Source organism: Dipodomys spectabilis, unplaced genomic scaffold (assembly GCF_019054845.1).
Source record: "Dipodomys spectabilis isolate Male_0828 unplaced genomic scaffold, ASM1905484v1 ptg000073l, whole genome shotgun sequence".
NCBI classification, from domain to species: domain Eukaryota; kingdom Metazoa; phylum Chordata; class Mammalia; order Rodentia; family Heteromyidae; genus Dipodomys; species Dipodomys spectabilis.
In genome coordinates, this window is record NW_024870750.1 from 5,505,936 (window position 1) to 5,530,818 (window position 24,883).

General features: G+C 36.9%; 1 protein-coding gene and 1 pseudogene across 1 annotated transcript in view; one reads left to right on the forward strand and one right to left on the reverse strand.

Annotated features, from left to right (window-relative positions):
• Window positions 1-20,007, forward strand: part of Slc38a6 (solute carrier family 38 member 6) — a 64,594-nt gene extending 44,587 nt beyond the window's left edge. Inside the window, exons 7-16 of the mRNA XM_042682596.1 lie at window positions 3,462-3,544; window positions 4,007-4,065; window positions 8,795-8,860; window positions 9,099-9,152; window positions 11,047-11,126; window positions 12,193-12,293; window positions 17,137-17,261; window positions 18,486-18,630; window positions 19,005-19,099; window positions 19,744-20,007. Coding sequence (XP_042538530.1) covers window positions 3,462-3,544; window positions 4,007-4,065; window positions 8,795-8,860; window positions 9,099-9,152; window positions 11,047-11,126; window positions 12,193-12,293; window positions 17,137-17,261; window positions 18,486-18,630; window positions 19,005-19,099; window positions 19,744-19,824 — 889 coding nt within the window. The 3' untranslated portion in view covers window positions 19,825-20,007. The remainder of the gene's footprint in view (window positions 1-3,461; window positions 3,545-4,006; window positions 4,066-8,794; window positions 8,861-9,098; window positions 9,153-11,046; window positions 11,127-12,192; window positions 12,294-17,136; window positions 17,262-18,485; window positions 18,631-19,004; window positions 19,100-19,743) is intronic.
• A 1,871-nt stretch (window positions 20,008-21,878) lies between these two features.
• LOC122110053 lies at window positions 21,879-22,516 on the reverse strand (annotated as a pseudogene).
• Window positions 22,517-24,883: the final 2,367 nt, after the last annotated feature.

The window sequence follows — 24,883 nt, forward strand, 5'->3', positions numbered from 1 at the left end:
TGCTCCCTCTCTTATTTTCTTAAAGAAGAAGTTATCAGTGCCCAGTAATAATGATAGAAGGGTCATCAGAGAGGATCTCCTCATAAACCAAGGTTTAAAAGATGTACCCTGGATCTTAAAGTCCAGATGAGAAGCCAGAAGTTGAAAATCAAGTGTGGAAACTCCTTTCCTAATTTAGTAGGGCAGTGGGAGAATTGGATACATGATCACAAAGTGAAAATTCTGAAATTATCTACCAATGATTTTAAAAAGTAGTTCCTAAGCTGGGCGCTGATAGCTCATTCCTACAATAATAGCTGCTCAGGAAGCTGAGATCTGAGGGTCGGGGTTTGAAGTCACTGGGCAGAAAAATGCACGAGATGCATCTCCAACTAGCAACCAGAAAACCCCAAAACAGCCCAAAGTGGAGCTGTGGCTCAAGTGGTAGAGTGCTAGCCTTTAGTAAGATAAACTCAGGGACAACACCCAGGCCCTGAATTCAAGTCCCAGGAAAGGCACAAAACAAAGCAAAAAAAAAAAAAAGTTTTTCTTAAAGTAATTCTTGCTGGTTGCCAGAGCCACTAGGTTACTCAGGAGGCTGAGATCTAAGGATTGTGATTTGGAGCCAGCCTGGGCAGGAAAGTCTGTAAGAGTTATCTTCAATAAAGTAGTGAAAGAGCCAGAAATGGAACTGTGGTTCAAGTGATAGAATGCTAACCTTGAACAAAAAACTCAGATAGTACCTAGGCCCTGAGTTCAAGCACAGGACCTGCAAGAGGGGTGGGTGGCAGTAATTCTTGTTGGTCTTTTATGCTACAAACTTCCATTCTAGTGTGAATTTAATTGCTGTGTTATGTGCATATGTATATTATGCACTAGTGTAATTATGACTTATACATACAGAAAATTTAGAAAAGAAACCAAGGACAAAGTATGCATAATACCATTTTAACTTAGTGGTTTTTTTATCTGAATTTTTCTTAAACTGCTTTAAAAATATAGTTAATAATCATGTTTTGCATTTACACCATTATACATTTTCTACTTTACTATATTGACTTTTTAAAAAGCTTTATAACATTCCACTGAGTATGAAATTATCAATCTAAATATTTTCTGTTGTTAGGTATATAGGTTTTTTTCCTTGCCTTATTAACATTAGAATAATGTTGTACTCAATAACTTTATTGCAAATAGAATTTTTTTCTGTCTTAGATGATTTTCTTAGACTAGGTTGTCACTACATTTTTATTGCTGTCTATATATTATCATTGTTTTTTGAGAAGAAAGTACTGACAAAATCACTAGCAATGTGTGAAGGGCCAATTATACCACATCGTTGGGGTAGTCTTGGGCTTGAACTCAGGACCTGATCTTTTTTGTTGAAAGCTGGCACTCTACTACTTAAGCTGTAACCCCACTTCTGGCCTTTTGCTAGTTAATTGTAAACAAGAGTCTCATGGACTTTCCTGCTCAGGCTGGCTTTGAACCACTGTCCACAGATCTTAACTTCCTGAGTAGCTAGGATTATAAGCATGAGTCACCAGTGCTTAGAGTCTTAATATTTATTCTGAAGTTATTTTATTTTTAAAAATTTTTAATTAAAATTTATCATTTCTTAAACTAGCAGCAAGGATTGGAATTTTCTTCACATGTAGTTATTCAATGTATTTCTTTGTCTTTTGCATACAAATCTATTAGTTATTGAAGAATTATCTTTAATTTTTTCTGAGCCAGTTACAGGTGGCTCATGCCTGTAAGTGTAACTACTCAGGAGGCTGAGATCTGAGAATTGAGGTTCAAAGCCAGCCCGGGCAGAAAAGTCCATGAGACTTTTCTCTCCAATACACTCCTCAGAAAAGCCCAAAGTGGCATTGGAGTTCAAGTGGTAAAATGCAAAATGGTTTAGGGACAGCACTCAGGCCCTGAGTTCAAGCTCCAGGACCAGTAAACAAAAAACAAGGGCTGGGCATGTGGCTTGGTGGTAGAGTGCTTGCCTAGCATGCGTGAAGCCCTAGGTTCGATTCCTCAGTACCACCTAAACAGAAAAGCCAGAAGTGGCACTATGGCTCAAGTGGTAGAGTGCTAGCCTTGAGCAAAAGAAGCTCAGGGACAGTACCTAAGCCCTGAATTCAAGCCTCAGGACTGGTGCAAAAAAACAAAATCCTTTTTCTGTACAAAGTGTAGAACTTCAGTGTTTGCACATTGAATATTTTGTATTGAAATAAAGTCATATATTTGCACCAAGAATATAGAAATTGCTCATATTGCTACCACATAGGAATATATGCTTCTGAGGCTAGAAGTATGGGTCATGCAGTAGAGTATCTGCCTAGCAAGCATGAACAGCCCTGAGTTCCAACCAAGTGCCACCCTTCACAAAAAAGAGAGAAAGGGAAAAAAGAAAGTAAAGAAATATCTACTCTTAGTATTTTAAGTATATCTTTATGTCTTTAAAAAAATGTACATCTATTTCACTCTGTGGTAGGGTTTCTTTATTTAAAAAAATGAACAAAGATATAAATGTACTGGTAACATCTTTTTCATTCAATATTCTAAAATCTTTTCTTTTTTCACTTTTTTAAGCATATATTGAACAAACTAATAGACTTCTTTATGGGATTTTTATATATCTATATATGCATAATTACCTCTCACATTGCCCTTCCTCTAATGTCTTTGTATGAAAATTTTAATGTTTATAGCTGGTAAATTATTTTGCCTTTTACTCAAAACTTAGGGAAGTATGGAGAACTATCAAGAATATCTAATTTTACAAACTAAGGATAATGGCTATCAATACATTATAGTTCCTTTCCATTTTCAATGCATCTATATTTTTCTCAAAAATCTTATGTATATACATATATCTGATATTTACTTAATATTCATTATATTGTATTTTATTATCATAGTTTTAGATGCTTGTTTTCAATTTTCAGTATTTTAAATGATTTCAATAAATACCTTTTTACAAAAATAGTTGTTCTTCCTGTTGATTGTTTTCTTATTTTTAAAATAGTCTTATAAGTGTTAAAAGGTTTAGTTATTTTAAAGGCTCCCAATATCTATTGCCATATTGCTTTCCATAAAAGTAATTTTTATAGTTTATACCTTCACTAGTATTCTGAACACCTCATTTTTTAGTTGTTGGAAAATGGCAGCTCATTGTTTTTGGGTGTGTTTACTTAGGACAAAGAGCCCATTCTGGCTCTGAAACTCTCCATGTAGCCCAGCCTGGCCTTGAACTCACAATCTCCCTGCCTTAACCTCCCCAATGCTAATATTACAGGCATGTGACCACATTATTATGATACAGTTCCTAAATATGAATTCACTAATAAAAATAATAGTATCACCAATAATAATAATAATAATAACAAAAGATACTAGGCCTTTTCAAGTGTGTGATTGTAATGATTGGGATTTATGGAAGAATATATACAAATCTTGTGACTAAATGAAACTTTTTTTCCTAATAGGTCTTGGTATCTTGATGGGCAGAAACTATTAATAATCATTTGTGTTGGCATTGTGTTCCCTCTTGCACTTCTTCCTAAAATAGGTAAGTCTTTGTAGAAGAGAAAGAGTGAAAACACAGGAGGGAGAGAAATATTAAAAGGCTTTTAAATTTCATAGTACCACATTTTTAGCAGAAAGGTGGTGGTTGTGAATAATTTAAAACTTGGCTTTATTTTAGGTTGTTGAGCCTTCAGCCCTGCCTAGTTAACCTATTACTTGGTTTGCAGTAGTATTTTGTCTGCTCCACTAAAATAAAATCTTTACAGCGGAACATTAAAGAGCAGCTTTCCCTTACAGTGTACCATTAGTGGTAAGCCAGTTCCAATTCTGCTGTACAGAGCTACATAAATGATCTGTGACAGATAGCTGGAATGTTGTTATTCTGAGCCCTAAGCCCCAGATACCAAGCACTGTAATAGAAAACATGCCCAAAATGTAAAGCTTTAGTTGTAAGTTAGGATCACTTTCCTTATAAATTGCTTTTTATTTTACTGTTATTTTACAGGCTTTCTTGGCTACACAAGTAGTTTATCATTTTTCTTTATGGTGTTCTTTGCTCTTGTGGTAAGTTTACAGTATAAAGCATTGTTTTTCACTAAAATTGGGCTCGTGTTAATGACTTTTTAACTCTGCTTTATGTTGGGAAGGGTAGTCTATTTTTATTTCCTCATGTTATTATAAGCACCTTTTTTCCACAAAAAAGTAGTTTTGCTAGCAAAATTATTTCTTCATTATTTTGAAGAAGTTCAGAGTCGCATGTCAAATATAGCACCTCTTGTAGTTAAAGGTAACACACAAGTGTTGTCAAAGCTGTAGGTAGAATAAAATTATTTTTTAGTAGGATCATTTTTGTAGGTCTATCATTTTCTGTACACATTGTATAAAGAGTCAGTAAGGCTTAAGTCTATAAAATCAACTTGATACTATTCATCTTAATTTTGAAACTTTACTCCATTAATAAAATAAAAGTTTCTGAGACTTGGCCTTTGATGAGATCTGAGAAAATGGGTATTTGCTAATTTTGTCCTGTCTGCTTTGATTACTCAGCATAAAAAATTCTCATAAAAACAGCAGTGGGAATAAGTACTTTCATTCACATGTATGGTACATTTTTTTTCTTAAATTGTCTTATTTTTATTGCAACAGAAAAATAACAGACAGTAAAATTTATTTTGGTATTTATAGAATAATAAGATAATAGAAACCTTGAGTTTATAACTTTTCAATCCTTGAGAGCAAGTTGTAACATCCTATAGATAGAATCTTTGTATGAAAATTTTTAAATCTTTTTTTTTCTTTGCATAGCAATTTATTTCATAGCCAATATCTAAATGTTAAACCTTAAATAGGATTAGGATGAAATCTTTTTAGCTTGCCAAGAATCTACTTATCCAAGTAGCCTTTTCGTGGGCTTGTTTAAACTCTCCTTAGTTATTGATAAATGAAGGAAAAATGCTATACTTCAGACCAAGTCAATATGGCAGTAGTTAAGCCATGATATAGAGCCAGATTTCAAAGCTGTCAAAACAATCCCAAGGGTATATTGCTAACTGCAATTGAAACACAGGAATAAAAAACGTTTAAATTACCCAAACCAAGTGGAAATGACCCTGATTTTACTGAACTGAAGTATTTGTATATTTTAGAGAATGCTTTTAAAACTGAAAAATATTTAACTATGTTTACATTAAATCATTTGTTGTATTTACCAACATTAAAATCATCTCTCTCTCAAATTGTCTGATGCACATCTTGCAAATAATGAAGTAAACATACACTTTTTACACTTTATATCAGAGAAAAACAGCAAATATTCTCATTATATGTTGATTGTTGAGAGATACCTACTTGGTTAGAAGTGTCCTCCATATGCGAATGAATGTTAAAAAGAACTACTGTAGATAAATATTGAAGTTTTCCTTAATGGTAATTAGTAACCCATTGCTAGGTAGAAGAAATTTCATTTTCATAGTCAATAGCTTGAAGCAAGTGAAATGTACTGATATGATATGTCTACTGTAGCTTTCTATCATGGCAAACATTCTTTAATTCAATACAAATTTCTACTGTTGTGGTCATATGGAAAAAGTCCCCTTATTCTTCATTTATTGTAATGTTTTACAAACTCTCTGCTCAGAATTTTACCTGTGAGCCTAGTTTAAATTCGGTTTACCATGAGACAATGAAAAACATTCCCCACCTTTTAATGCTTTTGTTGACAAATATAGTATAGATTCTCTGTTACATTTGGGTATCTACAACAGTGTCTGCACATATTAACCCACATTTTTGAAGTGGTGTTTTACTTGATTATTTTTGTCAATTCATGTTTGTAATTCTATATAACAGTATATTTTTAAAAATTAATCCAGAAAATAATTATTTCCTTAATTATACTGTTCAAACATTACAAATAAAAACTTCTATCTGATCCTTGTTTTCATTAAAAATTAGCATAAGATACCTACCTCTCCAAGTTATCTTAAATGTTTATAGGGGGGTGGGGGAGTATAATCCAAGTGCTTTGTATGCCTATGTGAAAATAGAATAACAAAAGTTCCTAAGCATAACAGGATGGAAGTACCTACAGAGAATAAGAGTCAGGAGTTGAGCAGAGAAAAGGATCACTAAGGAAGTAAAACTTGAGCTGAGTCTTGAAGACTGGGAAGGACTTGAAACAGAGGAGGCCACATTTTGGGCCTTTGGGCTACTTAAGTATTTGCAGTACTTAATCCTAGTTTTTTTTTTTTTTTTTTTTGGGTCCAGTTGTGGGCCTGAACTCTGGGCCTGGGCACTGTCCCTCAGCTCTTCAGCTCAAGGCTAGCGCTCTACCACTTGAGCCACAGCACCACTTCCGTCTTTTTTCCTTTTTGCTTATGTGGTGCTGAGGACTCGAACCCAGGGCCTCTGGCATGCAAGGCAAGCGCTCTACCACTGAGCCACCTTCCCAGCCCTTAATCCTAGTTTTTGTTTTGTTTTATTTGCTGTCCCTTAGCTCTTCAGCTCTAGGCTAGCGCCCTACCACTTGAGTCACAGCACCACTTCTGGCCTTTTCTGCTTATGTGGTGCTGAGGAATGGAACCCAGGGCCTCAGGCATGGGAGGCAAGCACTACCACTGAGCCACCTTCCCAGCCCTTAATCCTAGTTTTTGGTCTTTGTGTTTTAACCTCCAGAATTTTGTCTTTTTTTTTGGGGGGGGGGGAAAGTGGGTGGCGGGGGTTGTCAGTTATGTTTTTTCCCACTCCTGTTGTGTGCTTCTGCTTTATAGGAATCATCTCTAGTCACTCCCCTTCCACAATGCAGATGTGGAATTGGGATGAATAATTGCACAGAAATTATCAGTAGTAACTGAATTAATGAACTGATATTAATATTTTTTAAAGGCTGTTGATAAATTTTTCTAGTTAATAAAAAAATGACTGAATTGTATTTTGGAATCATTTGAAAACATTTTGTTTTGAAAGCTTAGAGTAACAGCTGGTAAAAATAAATGAGGTGACCCACATGTAGAGCTTATCAAGGTATCTATTTTTTTATTGTTTTTTCACTTCTTTCTTAATTTAATAATAGTCATACAAAGGGGATTCAATTCAACATGACAATTTATGAGTACAATGCATCTTGATACCCTTTACATTATTCTTTTTTTTTTTTTTTTGTCGGTCGTGGGGCTTGAACTCTGGGCCTGGGCGCTGTCCCTCAGCTCTTCAGCTCAAGGCAAGCGCTCTACCACTTGAGCTACAGCGCCACTTCCCCTTTACATTATTCTTTCTCCATCTATCCCAATCTTATTAATCTCAAGTAGTACACAGTAAGTGCTCAATAATTGGCTGTTGCTAGAAACAGCACCATAGACAGTAGTGATCAAATGTGAGGAATTTGGAGCAGTGTCTACAGGGAAGAAAAGAGAGACCAACAGTGGCTTGCTTCTACATCTTTTTTTATCTCATCCTCCTCTTTCATTTGATAACCTTTCAGGGAAAAAAAAAGAGATTACTACTTTTGATTTTGTTCTTCCATTTTAGTAAGTTGATCTTTGAGATTACATATATATTATAGAGAGTATATATAAATATATACTCATATATATAATACATATATGTATATATATCATATATACATATATACTCTATGATATATCATATACTCTATATATATCATAGAGAGTATATATATATATATACATATATATACATATATATATATATTTACCTAGAAATGTCAAGGCAGCTTTCCCATTTATCCTAAAAATACTTTTTCTTGATGAAATTTTAAATTAACAATGACATGTTACTTTATTCATTAACTTAATCCTAAAATTTTATGCTTTCTTTAGATGTGTTTTGTTGTCGTATAAAATTTTGGTTCAGTTCACTGCAATCCAAAACAAGATAAATAGCAAATAAGAATAGAAATAGTATTTACTTACTGGTCTCTGGCAAAAGACAAATACTTCCTTTATTCTCCTTCGCCCCTCTGTATGCTGGGATTTAGCCTGGAGCAAACATTTACAGAGTAATTATGTGCTTGAAACATGGCCACAATGGTAATGTTGACACAGTCACCACTATAGGCCTAGGAACAGGATGACCACAATTAAAAGCAAAATCCTGAAACATTTTCAATGATTATTTCTGGGAAACAGCATCCCTAAGGATTTCTCTTAATTTTTTTAAAATTTATTTTTACCAGCTGGAGTTCCCTAGCTATGTGCTTTTATTCTAGCCAATTTTCTTTCAACTCATCAAAAAGAATACAAATCTAAAAAGAGCAAGAAGGGGAAAGTACTTATTCATCAGAAATCTATGAGGTTGTCACCCTTTACACAGTCTCTACTTATGTCTGCCTGTGGCTTTTTCCAAAAACTGCTTTTAATATTTCTGTATCTGCAACTGACACAAGTAATCATGTTTTCTACAGTTGTCACTGAAATATGTTTCTTTTTTGTACTGCACTTTCAAAAACAAATACTATGATACTGTTGGAATTTGAAAGTTGATACAAACACCCTTGCTGTTTTAAGAGGAGATTCCCACTAAACAGATGGAAAGCTCTGTCTTGTCAACTGCTTCCCTCATGACTGTGTTAAATGATCCCCTCCTTACTGGGAAAAAAATTATATCAGGATCAGCACAAACATCAAAAACAAAACAACAACACAAAAGGATCATCGGTTAGCATCTTATTTGGCATAGTTTTAGGTTAATTAAAATAATGCTGACCTATTTAAAATCAATTTCTTATCATTTTTATTAGAAATAATTTGAATACTGGCTGTATTCATTCTTGCAGATAATAATTAAAAAGTGGTCCATCCCTTGTCCTTTGACCTTAAACTATGCAGAAGAATTCTTCCAGGTAATAGTTTTAAGTTTGAATTTCTTTTTTGCATAAAAAAAGTTGGACATTTTTTAAAAGTCAAATGATTTTTTAAATTAATGAAATAATTAATGAAAAAGTACATTATATATGGGGGCTTTGTTTTGAAATAAAATTATTTGAAAGCCTAGTAGTAATAAATTCATCATTTTTGTTGCTGTATTCTAACTTTTAATAGCTGTTGGTTTCTCTTTTTCCCCTCAATACTCTTAAACAGATTTCAAATGCTACAGATGATTGTAAACCAAAGCTCTTTCATTTCTCCAAAGAGGTGTGTAAGTTATTAACAGATACTTTTGGTTGATTTTTTGCATTTCAAGTTTTAAGAGATTCGTGTAACAGGGTCTCTTAGGTCTTTGTACCTGTACCTAATTAATTTTCATGAAAGTGCTAAGTATAGGATTGCCTACCAGAAGAATAATATTATTTAACACAGGGTGGCCCATTATGAAACAGCCACCTTTTTTTTTTTTTTTTTTTGGCATGCCTTTAAATAGAGCCTGTTTTAAGTGGGCCACTGCCTAAAAGAACAGATTTACCGAATGTCTGGTCTGGCCAATAAGGTCCTCTGTGGCTACAGACTTCCTGTTGCTCTCTGGACTTGTAAAGCTAAATAGCCAATTACATCAAAAACTCCTCCCCTGTGAGTAAGACTTTGGTCTGTAGCTCGACAGCCTTGTCATTTGATTTGAATACTGCCAGTTTATCTTCTGACAAATATTCTGATGTTGAAACTTCAGATGCTTGCAGCTGAGACCTGAATTAAGTCTCCTTGTCTTCCGTCCAAGAGCAGTCAGACACTGGAAATAGCTATAAGAGTCACTGAGCATCAGCCCTAGTGGAGACAGGAACTGCTCTGCATGCAGTCTTCCCTGTGTCTGCAAGTTTCTTCCTTCACACTCTAGTTCTTTTGGAATGCTGTTTGTAGGTTGGGGGATGCTGGAATCCCTTCCATTCATGTCCAACTCTATTAGCATAGAATGTTAGTGGAGTTACTCTTCCCTGAAGACTTTTCCTTTTTATCCCTAGTTTTAAAATAAGAAATGTCTCTTTGGCCCCATAAGTGAGGTTACTACATCTTTTCCACAGTAAAGACCTCCTATGAGCTTAAAGATCTAGGTAGGATAATTGACAAGCCAGGAAATTGAGCAATATATAAAACAGAGAATTTGTGAATTAAATTCGGATATCCCTAATGCAACTTCAGGAAACACTATAGCTTCCTTCCTCTTAGCCCCCCTCAGATATTTGAGGAGTCTCAGTACTATATCCCAAGATAGGTCTTCATCTGGAACTTCTTTTGCTGAAGAGCCAAAGCTAGTTAAGGGAAATACTTTTAGAGCAGAAAAAAGACAATAAATCACCATCTATTTGTTTAAGACAGTGTTTTCATTTACATGGTGAAATTTTGGCTTTATAGTTTCCTCTAGCTCTTATTAAGTATATTAATAATAAAAACAAAACGAAGCTTAGGCTTATGTTTTGCATGAGGTCTAAATTCAGTGGTGTTCATTTGCAAAGGCTATTTGCTGGCAGCTCAGAGACAGGAGTAGGATTGTTAGTGTTAACTTGCATTGAGTTGATTAAGAAGTTTCAAACATAGTGAAAATTTCTGCTGCTTAGGGTAACAAGATGTATTCAGATTGTCCATATATTAAAAAGAATTGAGAATTGCAGTAAGAACATTGCTAAAAATGTTTACTTTTATCTTGCCCAAATATTATTTTTATCTTAATATAACTTTCTTTTGGGGTAGGTGATCATTATAGTAAAGTGATGTGGTATGAAAAGCCAGTTTTAAAATATTCTAGTTAGTATAGGCAAGCCACCTGTCAACTAATGTGTTTGCCTGTGACTATAATGTGTAGATAGGCATATCTCTCTTTAGAGAAAAAAAAAATCTCATCATTACCTGGCCTTTTGGTTTTAAGATAATATGTAGTATTTGTTGTTATCAATTTCATATCTGAATTGCTCTCTATCCTAGGATAATATATTTTTATTAAAATCCTTTTTTACCGTTACCTAAAGAAAAGGAAAAAAAATCTTACAAAGAGATGACTCTTTTATTATGACTCTTTTTATTTTTTAAGAACTTAGATGCCAAGTGAAATAGTGGTTTCAATAAAATGCTTTTAATAATGATCATTTTTAATGTTTTTCAGAGTGCTTTTGCGCTACCAACCATGGCTTTTTCATTTCTCTGCCATACTTCAATATTGCCCATATACTGTGAACTTCAAAGGTACTATAAAATCTGAATATTTCTAATGTCTTAAAGTGGGTCTTTTTGCCTTTACGGATTTCAGATCGAATGCCATTCTCATTTATGAAACTTTTATTTTCATCACTAGATTCAAAGTATTTTTTTAAAGTGAAACAAAACAACCAAGAGTTAATTCTGTTCAAGTTAAGAATATTTCCTGAGTACTCTATGCACTAATTTTAATGTTTTTTGTTTTGTTTTGTTTTTGTCCATTGTAAGGCTTAAACTCAGAGCCTGGGTACTATCACTGAGAGCTTTTTTGCTCAAGGCTAGTGTTCTATCTCTTGAGCCACAGCTCCACTTTTGGTTTTTAGATTGTTAATTGGGTAAGAATCTCAGTGACTTTCCTGCCTGGGCTGGCTTTGAACCTCTATTCTCAAATCTCAGCCTCCTGAGTTTCTAGGATTATAGGTATAAGCCACCAGCACCTGACAATTTTTACATTTTAAATTCTAGGGTCTCACCAGGTGCTGGTGGTTTACGCCTGTAATCCTAGCTACTCAGCAGGCTGAGATCTGAGGACCACAATTCAAAGCCAGCCCAGGCAGAAATCTATGAGTCTCTTACCTCTACTAAATTACCAAAAAGCCAGAAGTGGAGCTGTGGCTCAAGTGGTAGAGCACTAGCCTTTAGCAAAAGAAACTCATGGAAAGTGTCTAGGCTCTGAGTTCAACTCTCAGGAATGGTGGAAAAAAAAAAAAAACAAATAAAAACATGAGGCTATTAGATTGGGTCTTTTTTTTTTGTCTGTTGTGGGGCCTGAACTCTGGGCCTGGGCGCTGTCCCTCAGCTCTTCAGCACAAGGCTAGCACTCTACCACTTGAGCTACAGCACCACTTCCGGCTTTTTCTGCTTGTGTGGTGCTGAGGAATTGAACCTGGGGCCTCATGTATGCAAGGCAAGCACTCTACCACTGAGCCACCTTCCCAGCCGTAGATTAGGTCTTGAATGACTGAAGGAGCCACTCTCTTGATTCAGAAGATACTTATTTCTTGAGATATAATTCAAATGACGGATTCTGCCTTTGCTGTTTTTTGTCTTTTAGCCCCTCAAAGAAGAGAATGCAGAGTGTAACTAATACAGCAATTGCTTTAAGTTTTCTCATTTACTTTGTATCTGCACTCTTTGGATACCTTACTTTTTATGGTGAGTATGTTCTTTGATTATAGATGATAAAATAAATGATAGATAATCTCTCATGTGCCTATGTTAATTTGATCAGGTCCCAGATGATAGTGAAGCACTGCAGTAGCTAACTCTAGGGCCTTAAACAATCAATTCTTTGTCTTAGAAAGGTAGTTAACATTAATGACTTCATGTGAAATTTTCTTAAACATCCAAGTAAAAGTTGAGGCTTACAGATATTGATGTCTTTCTAAAAACAATGACTTTATTATTATTATTATTTTTGGTCCATCATGGGGCTTGAACTCTGGGCTTGGATGCTGTCCCTCAGCTCTTCAGCTCAAGGTGAGCACTCTACCGCTTGAGCCACAGCGCCACTTCTGGTTTTCTAGTGGTTTAGTGGAGATAAGAGTTTCACAGACTTTCCTGCCCGGGCTGGCTTTGAACCGTGATTCTCAGATCTTAGCCTCCTGAGTAGCTAGGATTATAGGTATGAGCCACCGGTGCCCAGCTAATTTTTTAATTGTACATAATACATTACATTGTAGTTTAGAAGTTTGGGTGCTGGAAGAATAAATTATCTTAAGTAAAAAAAAAAAACAAGTTGAGAAAGAAAAGGACTTTCACAGGACTTTACTGGTACACTTGCATATCAGGTATGCACCTCAGACTTCATCATCACAGAACTCTGCAAATGTGCAGCCTATGATGCACCAGGACTTCCTAAATATTCTTACAAGCACATTTAAATTCATGAAAGTAAGTATTCTTTAGAATGTATTTAAATTCATAAAAGTAAAATTCTCTTTATTTTGCCCTTTTTTTTCTTTGGACAAGAACTTCAGGAAAATCATAAAACTTAAAATGTCTAGGATAATTTAAAATATTGGAATCAGCAGTAACCATGGCCATCCCATAAGTCTAATATATATATGTATATATATATACATATATATATATATTTATATGTGTGTGTTTTACACACACACACATACACAGAGTTTTTGGCAGTTTAAACCCAGGACCTCACACTTGCTAGGAAATACTCCACAATTTGAGCCATATTTTCAGCCCATTTTGCTTCTGGTTATTCAGATAGGGTCTCATGCTTTTTCTTTTTCTCATTTCTTTTTCTCAGACTAAGTCCAGAGTCCTCTACCTATACTTCATGTATAGTTTGGATTATAGGCATGTACCTCTATGTCCAGGTTATTAGCTGAGGTAGATTTTCATTAACCTTTTAGCCTGGGCTGGTCACAAACCTTGATCCCACTGATTTCTGCCTTTTGAGTAACTGGAATAATAGGTGTATGCTATGACATACATAGTGCTTAAATTAAAATGATCACCTGACACAAATAGACTGCTTACCACTTAGCTGAACTTCTTGGAGCCAGTAGTGATTGAAATTGTGGAGTTTTTAGAATATTTATGTAGACATTTATGCTCAAAGAATTTTGGATTTTAGATCATTTCAGATTTTGGATTTTCAAATTAAGGGTACTTAGTCTGCACTATATTTAGTGATCAGCAACATTGAAAGAAAGTCCAAAATTGCTGACCTTCTCCTTTCTATGGGTAATTAGAACTGTCTTGGAAAAATTCCACCAGCTTATCCGTATTCTATCAGTATTCCAAGATGACTGAGAAATACTTCCAGGAGTCTGTGAATCATTAGGTACTTTGGAACTGTGTTAAATTGTGACAAAGCCTAAATGGCAAGGGAGGTAGAAGAGTGAGGTAGGTGATAGGTTTCTTGAACTAGCCTGTAAGTACTTTACACTCATTGCCTCTCTCCTCTCCGTTCTGTAAAGTGTGTGAAAGGGTCCTTTGGGTTGAGTCGTTGAGCACTGCAGATAATGAGTAATGGAGTTGAGGTCTGAATCCCATTGTGTCTCTTCAAACCCACAGCCTTTGTTTCTGTGCTGCCTCCTCAGAGCTTACACTATAGAGCCACGTAGTCCTTCTTTGCTAAGTTTTTGTTAAAATGAATTTTGGAGTAAACTTGGCTCACTTAAGTTTCAGGGTTATCTGCCCATCTGTTATTGTTACTGAAACACAAATTTAATTTTTTTTTTTATCATGTAAAATGTTTCCTTGAAGCTGAGCACTGGTGGCTCACACATGTAATCCTCGCTATTCAGGAGGCTGAGATCTGAGAATCGGGATTCAAAGCCAGCCCAGGCAGGAAAGTCCATGAGACTCTCCAATTAAGTACCAAAATAAACCAGAAGTAGAGCTGTGGCTTAAGTGGTAGAGTGCCTTGAGCAATAAAGCTCAGGTACAGTATCCAAGAGTTCAAGCCCCATGACCGGCACACATGTACAAAAATGTTACCTAGATAGGAATTTACCTGGTTATCAAGTAAAACTATTAATATTTTTTCTGACTTAATCTCTTCTTCACAGTGTGTTTTTTGGTGGAGGAAACCCCAGCTCCCAGAATTCACACAGTAGATAGGAAGATAATATATACATGATAGATACCAGCAGAATGCTAGAAAAGCCATTCTTTCTCCAAAGTCAGAAGATCTCTCCACAGTGGCTCTTTTTTATGTTTATAATTACCAAGAAAAGTCTTTGGTTATATATCTCTATTGGGATAACAAGTGCTCTCTGTCTTATGGAAAGAAATTGCTAATCAAGATCTTATCAAAAGGACTGGCCTGAAGTTAAAGTGTTCAGTTCATTGTTTAGTTGTTCTATTGTAGTACAGAGAGGTAGGATGACCTGTCACTGGGTGAATGACAGGTTCCCTGCATACAAATCCACTGTCATTTCTGCTACTGTGATAATCCTTATAAACCTCACTGTATTGGTGTGTTAAACTGGAAGCCTCTTGACTTTGGTGGCATATATGACTGGCAGAGATCACCTTCAGGTTCTCTGAGATTTGTAGAGACTTATCTGAATACAGAGGAGCAGGCTCTTCTCTATCCTTTACATATGTTAAGGCTCAGCTAGGAACACAGAATGACAGACTTGGAAGAAAGGTTTTCATCCTGGGAGACTATAAAGTAGACATGTGACATATATTTTGAATTTGTAATAAGTGTAGTTCTTTAGATTTCTGCAGCTGTGTAGGATCCTTTTATCCAGAGTTCTCAAGTGCTAGTTAATTTCTAATTTTTGTCAGATTCCAGGGGCTGATAAGTATGTACATAGAATTTATAGCATCAACTCTTATTACAGATGCTAAAACATTATGTAGTTTAAAAAAAAAAGGAAATATGGTAAACCAGGCTACTGCCCAAATGGTATATAATAACCATCTTAAAACTTACAAAATTGTTTAGAGGTTTAATAGCTCATTTTATGATTCAGAAAATGAAAATCAAATCATTTGCCATATTTCTCCAAAGATATAAGTATCTCACAGATTTAGAAATACAGTGCAGATTTCCTGACTCTTTCTAGCCTTCTTAGTCCATTGGTCTAACTAACATTCAGTAAATTATGTCCCTAGGTCTTTCAAGAATTCTTTTCTCTCTCATGTCCGTGATCACTGATCTAGAAGACTCTCATATTTCAGTGATGATGATGACAGTAGCCTAACTCTTCATGTTCTGGTAGTTTCCTTTGAGTTGTACACTCTTCTCCCTGTGTCTTTATTGTGTCCCATAAACCCTCAGCAGAGCTGCAGGATGAAGGCCTCATTGCACCACCTGCCACTCACCACCATGCTCTTTGAGCCCTCCACATGTGATGTTACAGCCCCTGCTGTCCTTACAGGACAGTGCACATGGCTGTTACGTCAGGGCTTCTGCTTTGTCAGTTCAAACTTCTAGAGAATGTCTCGTCCAGCTTTTGAATGTCAGCATGAATATACTGACTCACTTCATGTCCTCCGTGACTCTAGGTCAGTGTATTAGTGTCCCCATTCTAAAGATGCAAGAACAGAGACTCGGGGATGTTATTAGTTAGGAATGGGATTTGAACATTGTTTTGTGGTCTCGATTTAGAAATGCCGTAGCTCTTTGTTTAGAACACTTCTGTGTGGTTTTGTGTGTATACATTTTCTGTTCAGTCTGTATATATTTGTCTTCTTTTCCCTTTAAACTTAAGGTCCTTGAAAGCAAAGGTTTATTGACCCAAAGAAGCTAGAGCTTTGCCAGGTTACCCCCAATTACTAGGCACAAATTATGAAAGGTGGGAGGCATTACTAAGGAATGGTTGACCAGAGGAGCTGGGGTTGGTGTGTATATTACACGTAGTTTAGGCGGCTGTGGGTCCTATAGACCAGGCACCCTTTGTGACCCAAGGTAAAAGGGGCTTCACAGCCTGAGCTTCAAATCTAATTGCATGACTACCATTGAACTCTCTTCTTTGGTTTGAAAACATTATAATAAGAATTGCAGTGGGAGGGGAGGGTGAAGGGAGGGCGGGAGGGTAGAGATGGGAAGGCATGGTAAGGGGAACAAAGGGGGAGACAACAATGCTTGATAAGAAATGTACTCATTACCTTGCTCATGTAATTGTAATCCCTCTGTATGATATTTTCACAATTAAAAAAAAAAGAATTGCAGTGATGGTGTTGGAAAAGCATTTGGGAAAATTTTACTAAACTTAATTACAGGTTGCCTTAGAATATACTATAGCATGCTATATATAGTTTAGCTATAGTATATTTTAAGTTTCTTCCCCTATCGTAACTGAAGTTGATCCAAATATGTGTAAGTAACTGCTGCATTATTTTTGCAAAACATCGTACATTTTAACTAATGTCTTTGTGTTTCATAGAATGGAAGGTGGGAGACATTGGTAATGGAAATCTAAATCTAAATCTGGTATAACAAAATAATTTTGCTACTATTGACATCTTAAGTTTATATGTGATCTGTATTATTGTTTTTTTTTATTTACAGACAAAGTGGAATCAGAGTTACTACAAGGTTATGGTAAATACTTGCCTCATGATGCTGCAGTCATGACTGTGAAGTTATGCATGCTGTTTGCTGTGCTTTTGACAGTCCCTCTAATCCATTTCCCTGTAAGTACGTGTAAAGGTTTTGGTGCTTAGTGTCGTGGCTCCCTAACATGGCACACTAATTCTTTGCAGACTACAAACCTTTGAATTACATCTAGGCTTGTGTATCTTATTCATTTGTCAAGTAATTGATCAAAGACCTCATCCTTGCATATGGCCCCATGAAAGCACAAGCGGAACAGTGAACCACTAAGCTAATTTGTGCTTTCTGATATTTAGTTTAGATTTATGCCTCCCGCAGCATTGTTTCCAATTTAGAGACTAGAGTTCTTCTAACGTTTGGGGAATTGCCCCCCCCTTTCTGTTCTGTCTTCAAAAGAATATGCATGAAGACAAAAAAGTGAAGTCAGCAAAAATCAGCTCCTACTGGTTTATTGCAGATTTATTTTTCACAAAGACATGCTAGTTTAATCTTAGTGAAATCCTGTATTTTTTCGAGACTTTCATTTAAGGGGAAGAACAGGTCTTTGATCTGCATCTAGTTGCAATATGTAAGAATTTTAAGAATTTCTGAGAAAATGATAATAGAGGCTTTGGGAATAAATCCTTCTACATGGGTGTCTTGAACCTCTTTAACAGTGATTTTTATTTTAAGAATTGGGCCTTCAGGACTTTTTGCTCCTCCTTGTGCCTAGAAGCTTTGGGACTAAGTCCTTCTATATTTGTGTCTTGAATCTCTTTAACAGTGAGTTTTTCAAAGATTGGGCTTTCTGGACTCAGAGTCAAAAGCACTGCAGGCTGGGTAAAGCCCTGTGTGATAGAACAGCCTACTCCCTGCCCCAGCAGCTGGAGTGGAATGAACTGGTTTCCATATTAAGATACTGTAAAACAGATCACAGAAAATAAAATTGTAAATGACATTTCCCATGGCATGATTTCTTCTATTTTAAACATTTGTTTTTCTTTTGGATTTAATGAAAATGATGCTTTGAAATTTCATCACATAGTGTGATTGTTGGTAAATTCTTAAATTATGCAACCTAAAAATATTGCCTGTAAAAAAGTTTTTGTAGAATTTAAGCAATATGATTTTTATGACACTTCTATTGAAAGATTGATGTGTGTAAACACTCAGTTTATGTGTATGCACACTTTATACTAATTGTTGAGGCTGTATTTCAGAAACAAATGATTTGGGAGCAGGAATGTCATGACTACCATGTATGTGTTTATCTGAGTGAAAGCTGGCCTCCTCTGTCTGAATCTGTCTCTTTTTCTCTTACACAGGCCAGAAAAGCTTTAATGATGCTGCTTTTCTCCAATTCTCCATTTTCTTGGATTCGCCATTCTTTGGTCACTCTAGCCCTTAATATTACCATCATTTTACTTGCAATATATGTTCCTGACATTAGAAATGTATTTGGTGTTGTTGGTAAGTTTCTTTCTTTTTGTGTGTGTGTGTGCCAGTTCTGGAATTTGAAGTCAGGGCCTGGGTACTGTCTCTTAGCTTTTTTACACAAGGCTAACTACCACAGCTCCACTTACAGCTTTTTGTGGTTAGTTGGAGATAAGTGTCTCATGGACTTTCCTGCTTCAACTGGTTTTGAACTGTGGTCCTCAGCAGTTTTCTGGGTAGCTAAGATTACAGAGTCACTAATGCTTATCAAGTTTTCCATTTTAAAGAAAAAGAAGTCAAAAAAAAAGAAAGAAAGAAAAAGAAGTCCTCATACTACAAGAATGAAGAGTGTTATCTGCCTGACATCTAAATGCAACAGTTTCTCCCTTTTTTTTCCCTCCAACTTATAGGTGCCACTACATCAACTTGTTTGATTTTCGTATTCCCAGGACTATTTTATCTTAAACTTAGCAGAGAAGATTTTCTCTCATGGAAAAAGCTTGGGGTAGGTTATTTTATACTGCTTTTTTAAAAGATGTCCATTTTAGGGCTGGGAAGGTGGCTCAGTGGTAGAGCACTTGCCTTGCATGCTTGAGGCCCTGGGTTCGATTCCTCAGCACCACATAAGCAAAAAAGAAAAAAGCCGGAAGTGGTGCTGTGGCTCAAGAGGTAGAGCGCTAGCCTTGAGCTGAAGAGCTGAGGGACAGCATCCAGGCCCAGTGTTCAGGCTCCACAACCGGACCCCCCCCCCCAAAAAAAAAAAAAAAAGATGTCCATTTTAAGAAATAATATGTCAAAAAATCTGTAGTTTAAAGATAAAATATAAGTTGGGCACAGTGGTTCATGCCTGTAATCCTAGCTACTCCAGAAGCTGAGATCTGAGGATCACGGTTGAAAGCCAGCTCAGGCAGGAAAGTCTTTGAGACTCTTATCTCCAATTAACCACCAGAAAACTAGAAGTGGCACTATGGCTCAAGTGGTAGAGTGCTAGCCTTGAGCTGAAGAGCTGAGGGACAGCACCCAGGCTCAGAGTTCAAGCTCGACGACTGACAAGAAAAAAAATTATATATATGTAAAATATATTATTGTTCAAGACAAACATATAAAAACATACTCCTAAATATTCTTTATCTTTTTTTATTTCCATAGGCTTTCATTTTGCTCATCTGTGGAATTTTGGTTGGAAATTTTAGTTTAGCACTTATCATTTTTGATTGGGTTAATAAATAAAGGAAATATTTTTTGTATTATGAAGAGTAATTTACCTCCATCTGCAAGAAGTGATTCTGAGAGGCACATTAGATGAAAAATACATTTTTATGAAAATTGTTAACAGAAAAGCAGAACAAAATGTCAGGAGAAAGCAGGCATATAGTAGTTTCAATAAAAATAAACACTGAAAGTGCACTTAAATATATTGAGTCAATCTTTTGTTTAATTGGGACTTTTCAGAATTAACATTCTTTATTTACTTGAACTCAAGGCCTCACACTTTTTTTCAGCTTGCTTGCCTGGCTGGTGCTTGACCACTTGAAACATTTCCAGCCTGATTTTTGGTGACTTTGGAAATGGAATCTCATGAGTTTTTTTCCTCAGACTGGCTTCAAACCTTGACCCTCCAAATTTCAACCTCCTGAGTAGCCAGGAGTATACGCATAAGCCACCAGTGTCCAGATTTGTAAACATTATTATTATTATTATTTTGCCAGTCCTGGGGCTTAAACTCAGAGCCTGGACACTGCCCCTGAGCTTCTTTTGCTCAAGGCTAGCACTATACCACTTGAGCCACAGCGTCACTTCCCACTTTTTCCATTTATGGGTACTAGAATCAAACCCAGGGCTTCATGCATGTTAGGTAAGCACTGTACCACATTCCCAGCTCTAGACGTAATTTTTTACTAGTTTTGTGTTTCCAGAAATATTGAGCAAAAGGTATAGAGAATGGCATATACCTACTTGTCCCCCAAACAGTTATACTTTCACTTTTTAGTCACATCTTGTGTTAGTATGGTACATTGGTTACACTCAATGATCCCCCTTTTGAGACACCATTATTAAGTTTGTAGTTTACATTTATGGAGTGCTCAGTTCAGTTTTGGTAATCATTGATCTTATCCTGTCTCCTTGGTTTTGCCTTTTCTAAAATGTCATGTCATTGGGATTATATAGAAGCATGTGTGCTTTTCAAGCTGGCTGATTTATCAATATACAATTACATACCTTCTATGTCTTTGTGTGTGTGTGTATGGCTTGTTAGCTCCTTTCTTTTTATCACTGATTAATATTCCATTGTATGGATGAGTGGATGACAGTTTGCTTACAAAGAGTTTTTGATCACTTCCAAATTTAGGCAATTACAAGTATAGCTGCTATAAATATTTGTGTGGAGGATTTTATGTGGGCATGTATCCAGTTTTTGGATGTAAGTACCCAGGAGCACAATTGCGCTAGTGCAAGGTGAGAGTATGTTTATCATCCTCACCTACATTTGATGTTATCAGCGCTTTGAATTTTTACCTTTTTAGTTGGTGTATAGTGTATGTCATTGTTTTGTGATTCCCTAGTGACATGATTTTGAGCATCTTCTCATATGTTTATTTGACCTCTGTATACTTTCTTTGATGAGGTGTCTAGCTCTGGCCTTTTCTTTTTTTGGATGTGTGTGTGTGTGTTTGTGTGTTAGAAAGGGTAAGTTCATACTTGACAATATTGGGGCTTAAACTCAAAGCCTCACTCTCTCACTTGCTTTTTCACTCACAGCTAGCACTCTACCACTTGAGCCACACCTCCACTTCCAGTTTCTCACTCATGAATGGAAGATAACAGTCTTTCAAATTTGCTTGCCCCATCTAGCTTTGAACCAAATTCTCAGATCTCAGCCTCCTGAGTAGCTATAATAACAGATATGAGCCACTGACACCCAGCTTGCCTATTTTTTTTGTTGTTGTTGCAAAAGCTTTATTTTCTTTTTTTTTTCCTTTTCTTAATTTGTTTTCTTTCTTTTTTTTATTGTGAAAATACTGTACAGAGGGGTTACAATTACAGGGGCAAGATAATGAGTACATTTCTTATCAAGCATTGTAGCCTCCTCCTTTGTTTCCCCTTACCATCCCATCCCCCCCTTCCCCCCCCAATCCTACTCCCACACACACCAAAGTTGTAAAGTTCATTTTCGACATAACGACTTGTACATCTCATTGTTGCAATGGGTCCACCTGTATCCCTACTTAAACGATTTGAAAAAGCTTTGTTTTCATTTGGTCCAAGCCTTGGGAAGGGCTCCAGGATGGTTAGTTAGGAAGTTTCCCAGTGGCAAAAGCTCAGGCCGAAACCCTGATGTCAGGCGAGGCAGAGATGGCCCTCAAAGGCTGCTGGACTCTGGGGTTTTCTAGTCGTGTTTGAGGGTGAGGCTTGGAAAAGATACCTGCCCAGCTGGGCCTGAGGGGCCGCCCCCAGCCTGCGAAGGTTGGTTAAGAAGCTCATCATCTTCTTGATGAGCTTCACCTTTCATGCAGGAAGTGGTTCTCTAGGAAGTCACAGATGGGGGTCTGTGCGAGCAGAATCCAAGGCATGAAGATCCACAAGGGCTTGGTTCAGGCTCTTCTCCAGGGCCAGGGCGGCTTCCATGGCTTCCACGGTTTTACCCCCCTCATCCTGAGAAGGTCTCTGCACATCCTGGTTCTGCATCTTCAGGAGGCGCTGGGCGCCCTCACGCTTCTCCTCTGCCAACTCGCCAAAGAAGTGGCCCAGGCCGTCCCCAGCCACATGGGGACGCCATCGACATCGTGACCCCGGGAGAGGTCGGTGTAGGAGCCCGCAGAGGCGAGCTGACCAGGCGGTTGAAGGCAGCCTCCACCTCGGCGGAGTAATTCTGACGAATCTGGGAGGTCATGGCTGGTCGTGGATACAGAGGTAACCACAGACAAACACGGCATGGTTGGTCCTGGAGGAGATCAGGGTCAGAGGCGGTGAGTGGAGAGGCAGATCCGTGGGACTGGCGCGCGCTGCTCTTGCCCATTCTTACATTGGATTGTTTTCTTGTTGAGCTTTGATGCCTGTCCTTTGTGAGATAGATGTCTGGCAAATATTTTCTCTATCTATGTCTTGCCTTTTTATTTGTTAACAGTGTCTTGCTCAGAGCATAAGTTTTTTTTTTAATGTTACATATATTAATATTTTTGTGTGCTGATCCTGGGCTTGAACTCAAGGTCTGGGTGCTCTCTTTGCTTAAGCTAGCATTCTACCACTGGAGCCACAGATCCACTAACAGCTTTTTGGTGAGTAATTGGAAATAAGAGTCTTACAGACTTTCCTGCCCAGGTTGGCCTTCAACCATTGCCGATCTCAGCCTTTTAAGTAGCTAGGATTGTAGGCATGAGCCTCTGATGTCCAGCTAATATTCTATTTTTAAAGAAATCAGTGAGTTAACCTTAGATACAAAATTGATTGTTAGCTTTCAAGTTAATGTTACTAGCCTCAGTCACTAATACCAAAACTGTGAGATTATTCCACTTGATATTTTGCCCTGCCTCCAGATCATATCCAAAAGCTTTGGAGAGCTCTGTTATTATGTGGATTTGAAAGATCTCTGAATTTTCACTTTGTCACTAGAACATGTGACATTCTGCTCCACAGAGACAAAAGTTAAACAGCCATATCATATTTTACTTGGAAGTTGTGAATAATTGCATCTTCCCATCGACAGGGCTAATGTGTGCTTGGAACCTAGAAGCTAGAGCTCTGCTGCTGTGAGTATTCTGTGTTAGCACTCTACCAAAGCCAGGGTGTATCAGTTAAAATGTAATTCTACCTCAGTCCACATGTAAAGTAGGGAATTGCATGCAAAATGACAATTTGTATATAGTAGATGTACAGGTGCCCTCTTGTTTTTCACTTAGGAAATAGGCTGAGAATGGACAACTGAGCATCTCTTTTGAAAAGAGCAGAGATACTGATTTGGCAATTTGAGAACACTATGGTGTAATGGAAAAGAATCCATGCTTGGGGGTAGGAAAACTTGGATTCTAATTTCAATTGAAGGCTCACTACTTAGCTTAGCTTAACTTTTAAATCTGTAAAATGGAGTTAATATCTATTATACAGGCTTATATTGAGAGAACTACAATGGTCTTTGGTAAATTAAGTGCAGACCAAAACAGATTTTCTTAGTAGATTAGCTATTTGTCATCTTTTTGTGATCCTTTATCTAGACAAAATGCTTTCAGCCAAGGACATGGAAATGTGTCTTGAATTTTCTCATCTTCTGTTGTGCCTGTTACCTTCTCTAGCTTTCATTCACAGGGGAGCTGATCCGAGAGCACTATTTTCAGTGCTTTCCCACAATTCTACCCCAGCTGTTCCCTCTTCCTAATGCCTTCCTGAAACCAAGCACTTGGCCTGGTCCCAGGGGCACAGCCAGGCAAGGCCTCCCATGCAGCTTCAGGTCAGACAGATCCCATCAATCTGATAAGCTGCAACTTGTACCTTCTTCTTCTGCTTATGAAACTAGAGGTCCACATATACATAGGTGTTTGGCTGCTTAAATAAATCTAACTCTAGTTATACCACAATAACCTTAAATCTACAACAGATGCAAAGATGCCCCCTGGGGCAAATGTTAAGTGTGATGACAGCTGGGCATCAATTAGCACATTTGTCACCTGCTCTTGAGATAGCATCACAGGAGGCTTGGCAAAAGAGACAAATAACCTATGTCACTGTCTGCATAAAACTTAGTTAATAGCAAGAAAAATGATTCAGGGAGATGTTTGGTTTTATCTCACTATAATGTTCCTCCTTCTCTGCTTGCCTATTTGGAACCACATTTTCTAGGTTTGGAGAAAGCTAGCAGGAAGGCTGGCAAAGGCTCTGTCTCCTTCACCATGATTACCACAAAACCTTGGTCAAGTACCCTCAGCATCTTTTCTGGGAAATCGGCCCCTTCTCATTAATGTTCATAATTTATTAGGTAATAAGTTTAAAATAAAACTAAGAAAAGCACAAAATACATTCTTTTCTAACATTTGGAGACTTGTTTGCTAGATTAAAAGACAGGATGCCAAGACAATAAATTACTTTCATATGTTGAAAGTGAATGTTTAAATTATACTTTTTTAAAAAACAGATTGTTTACTCATGAGCTTAGCATTTAAATAGTTAAAACAAGCCTTTGAAGTTAACACTCCATTAAGATGAATGGGGGTAATTCACACCTCTGCTGGTGCTGTATTATTTCAGTCTGGCTGAGGAGAAAACAGGACAGCAGTGGGCTGATTTACTGTGTGAAGGC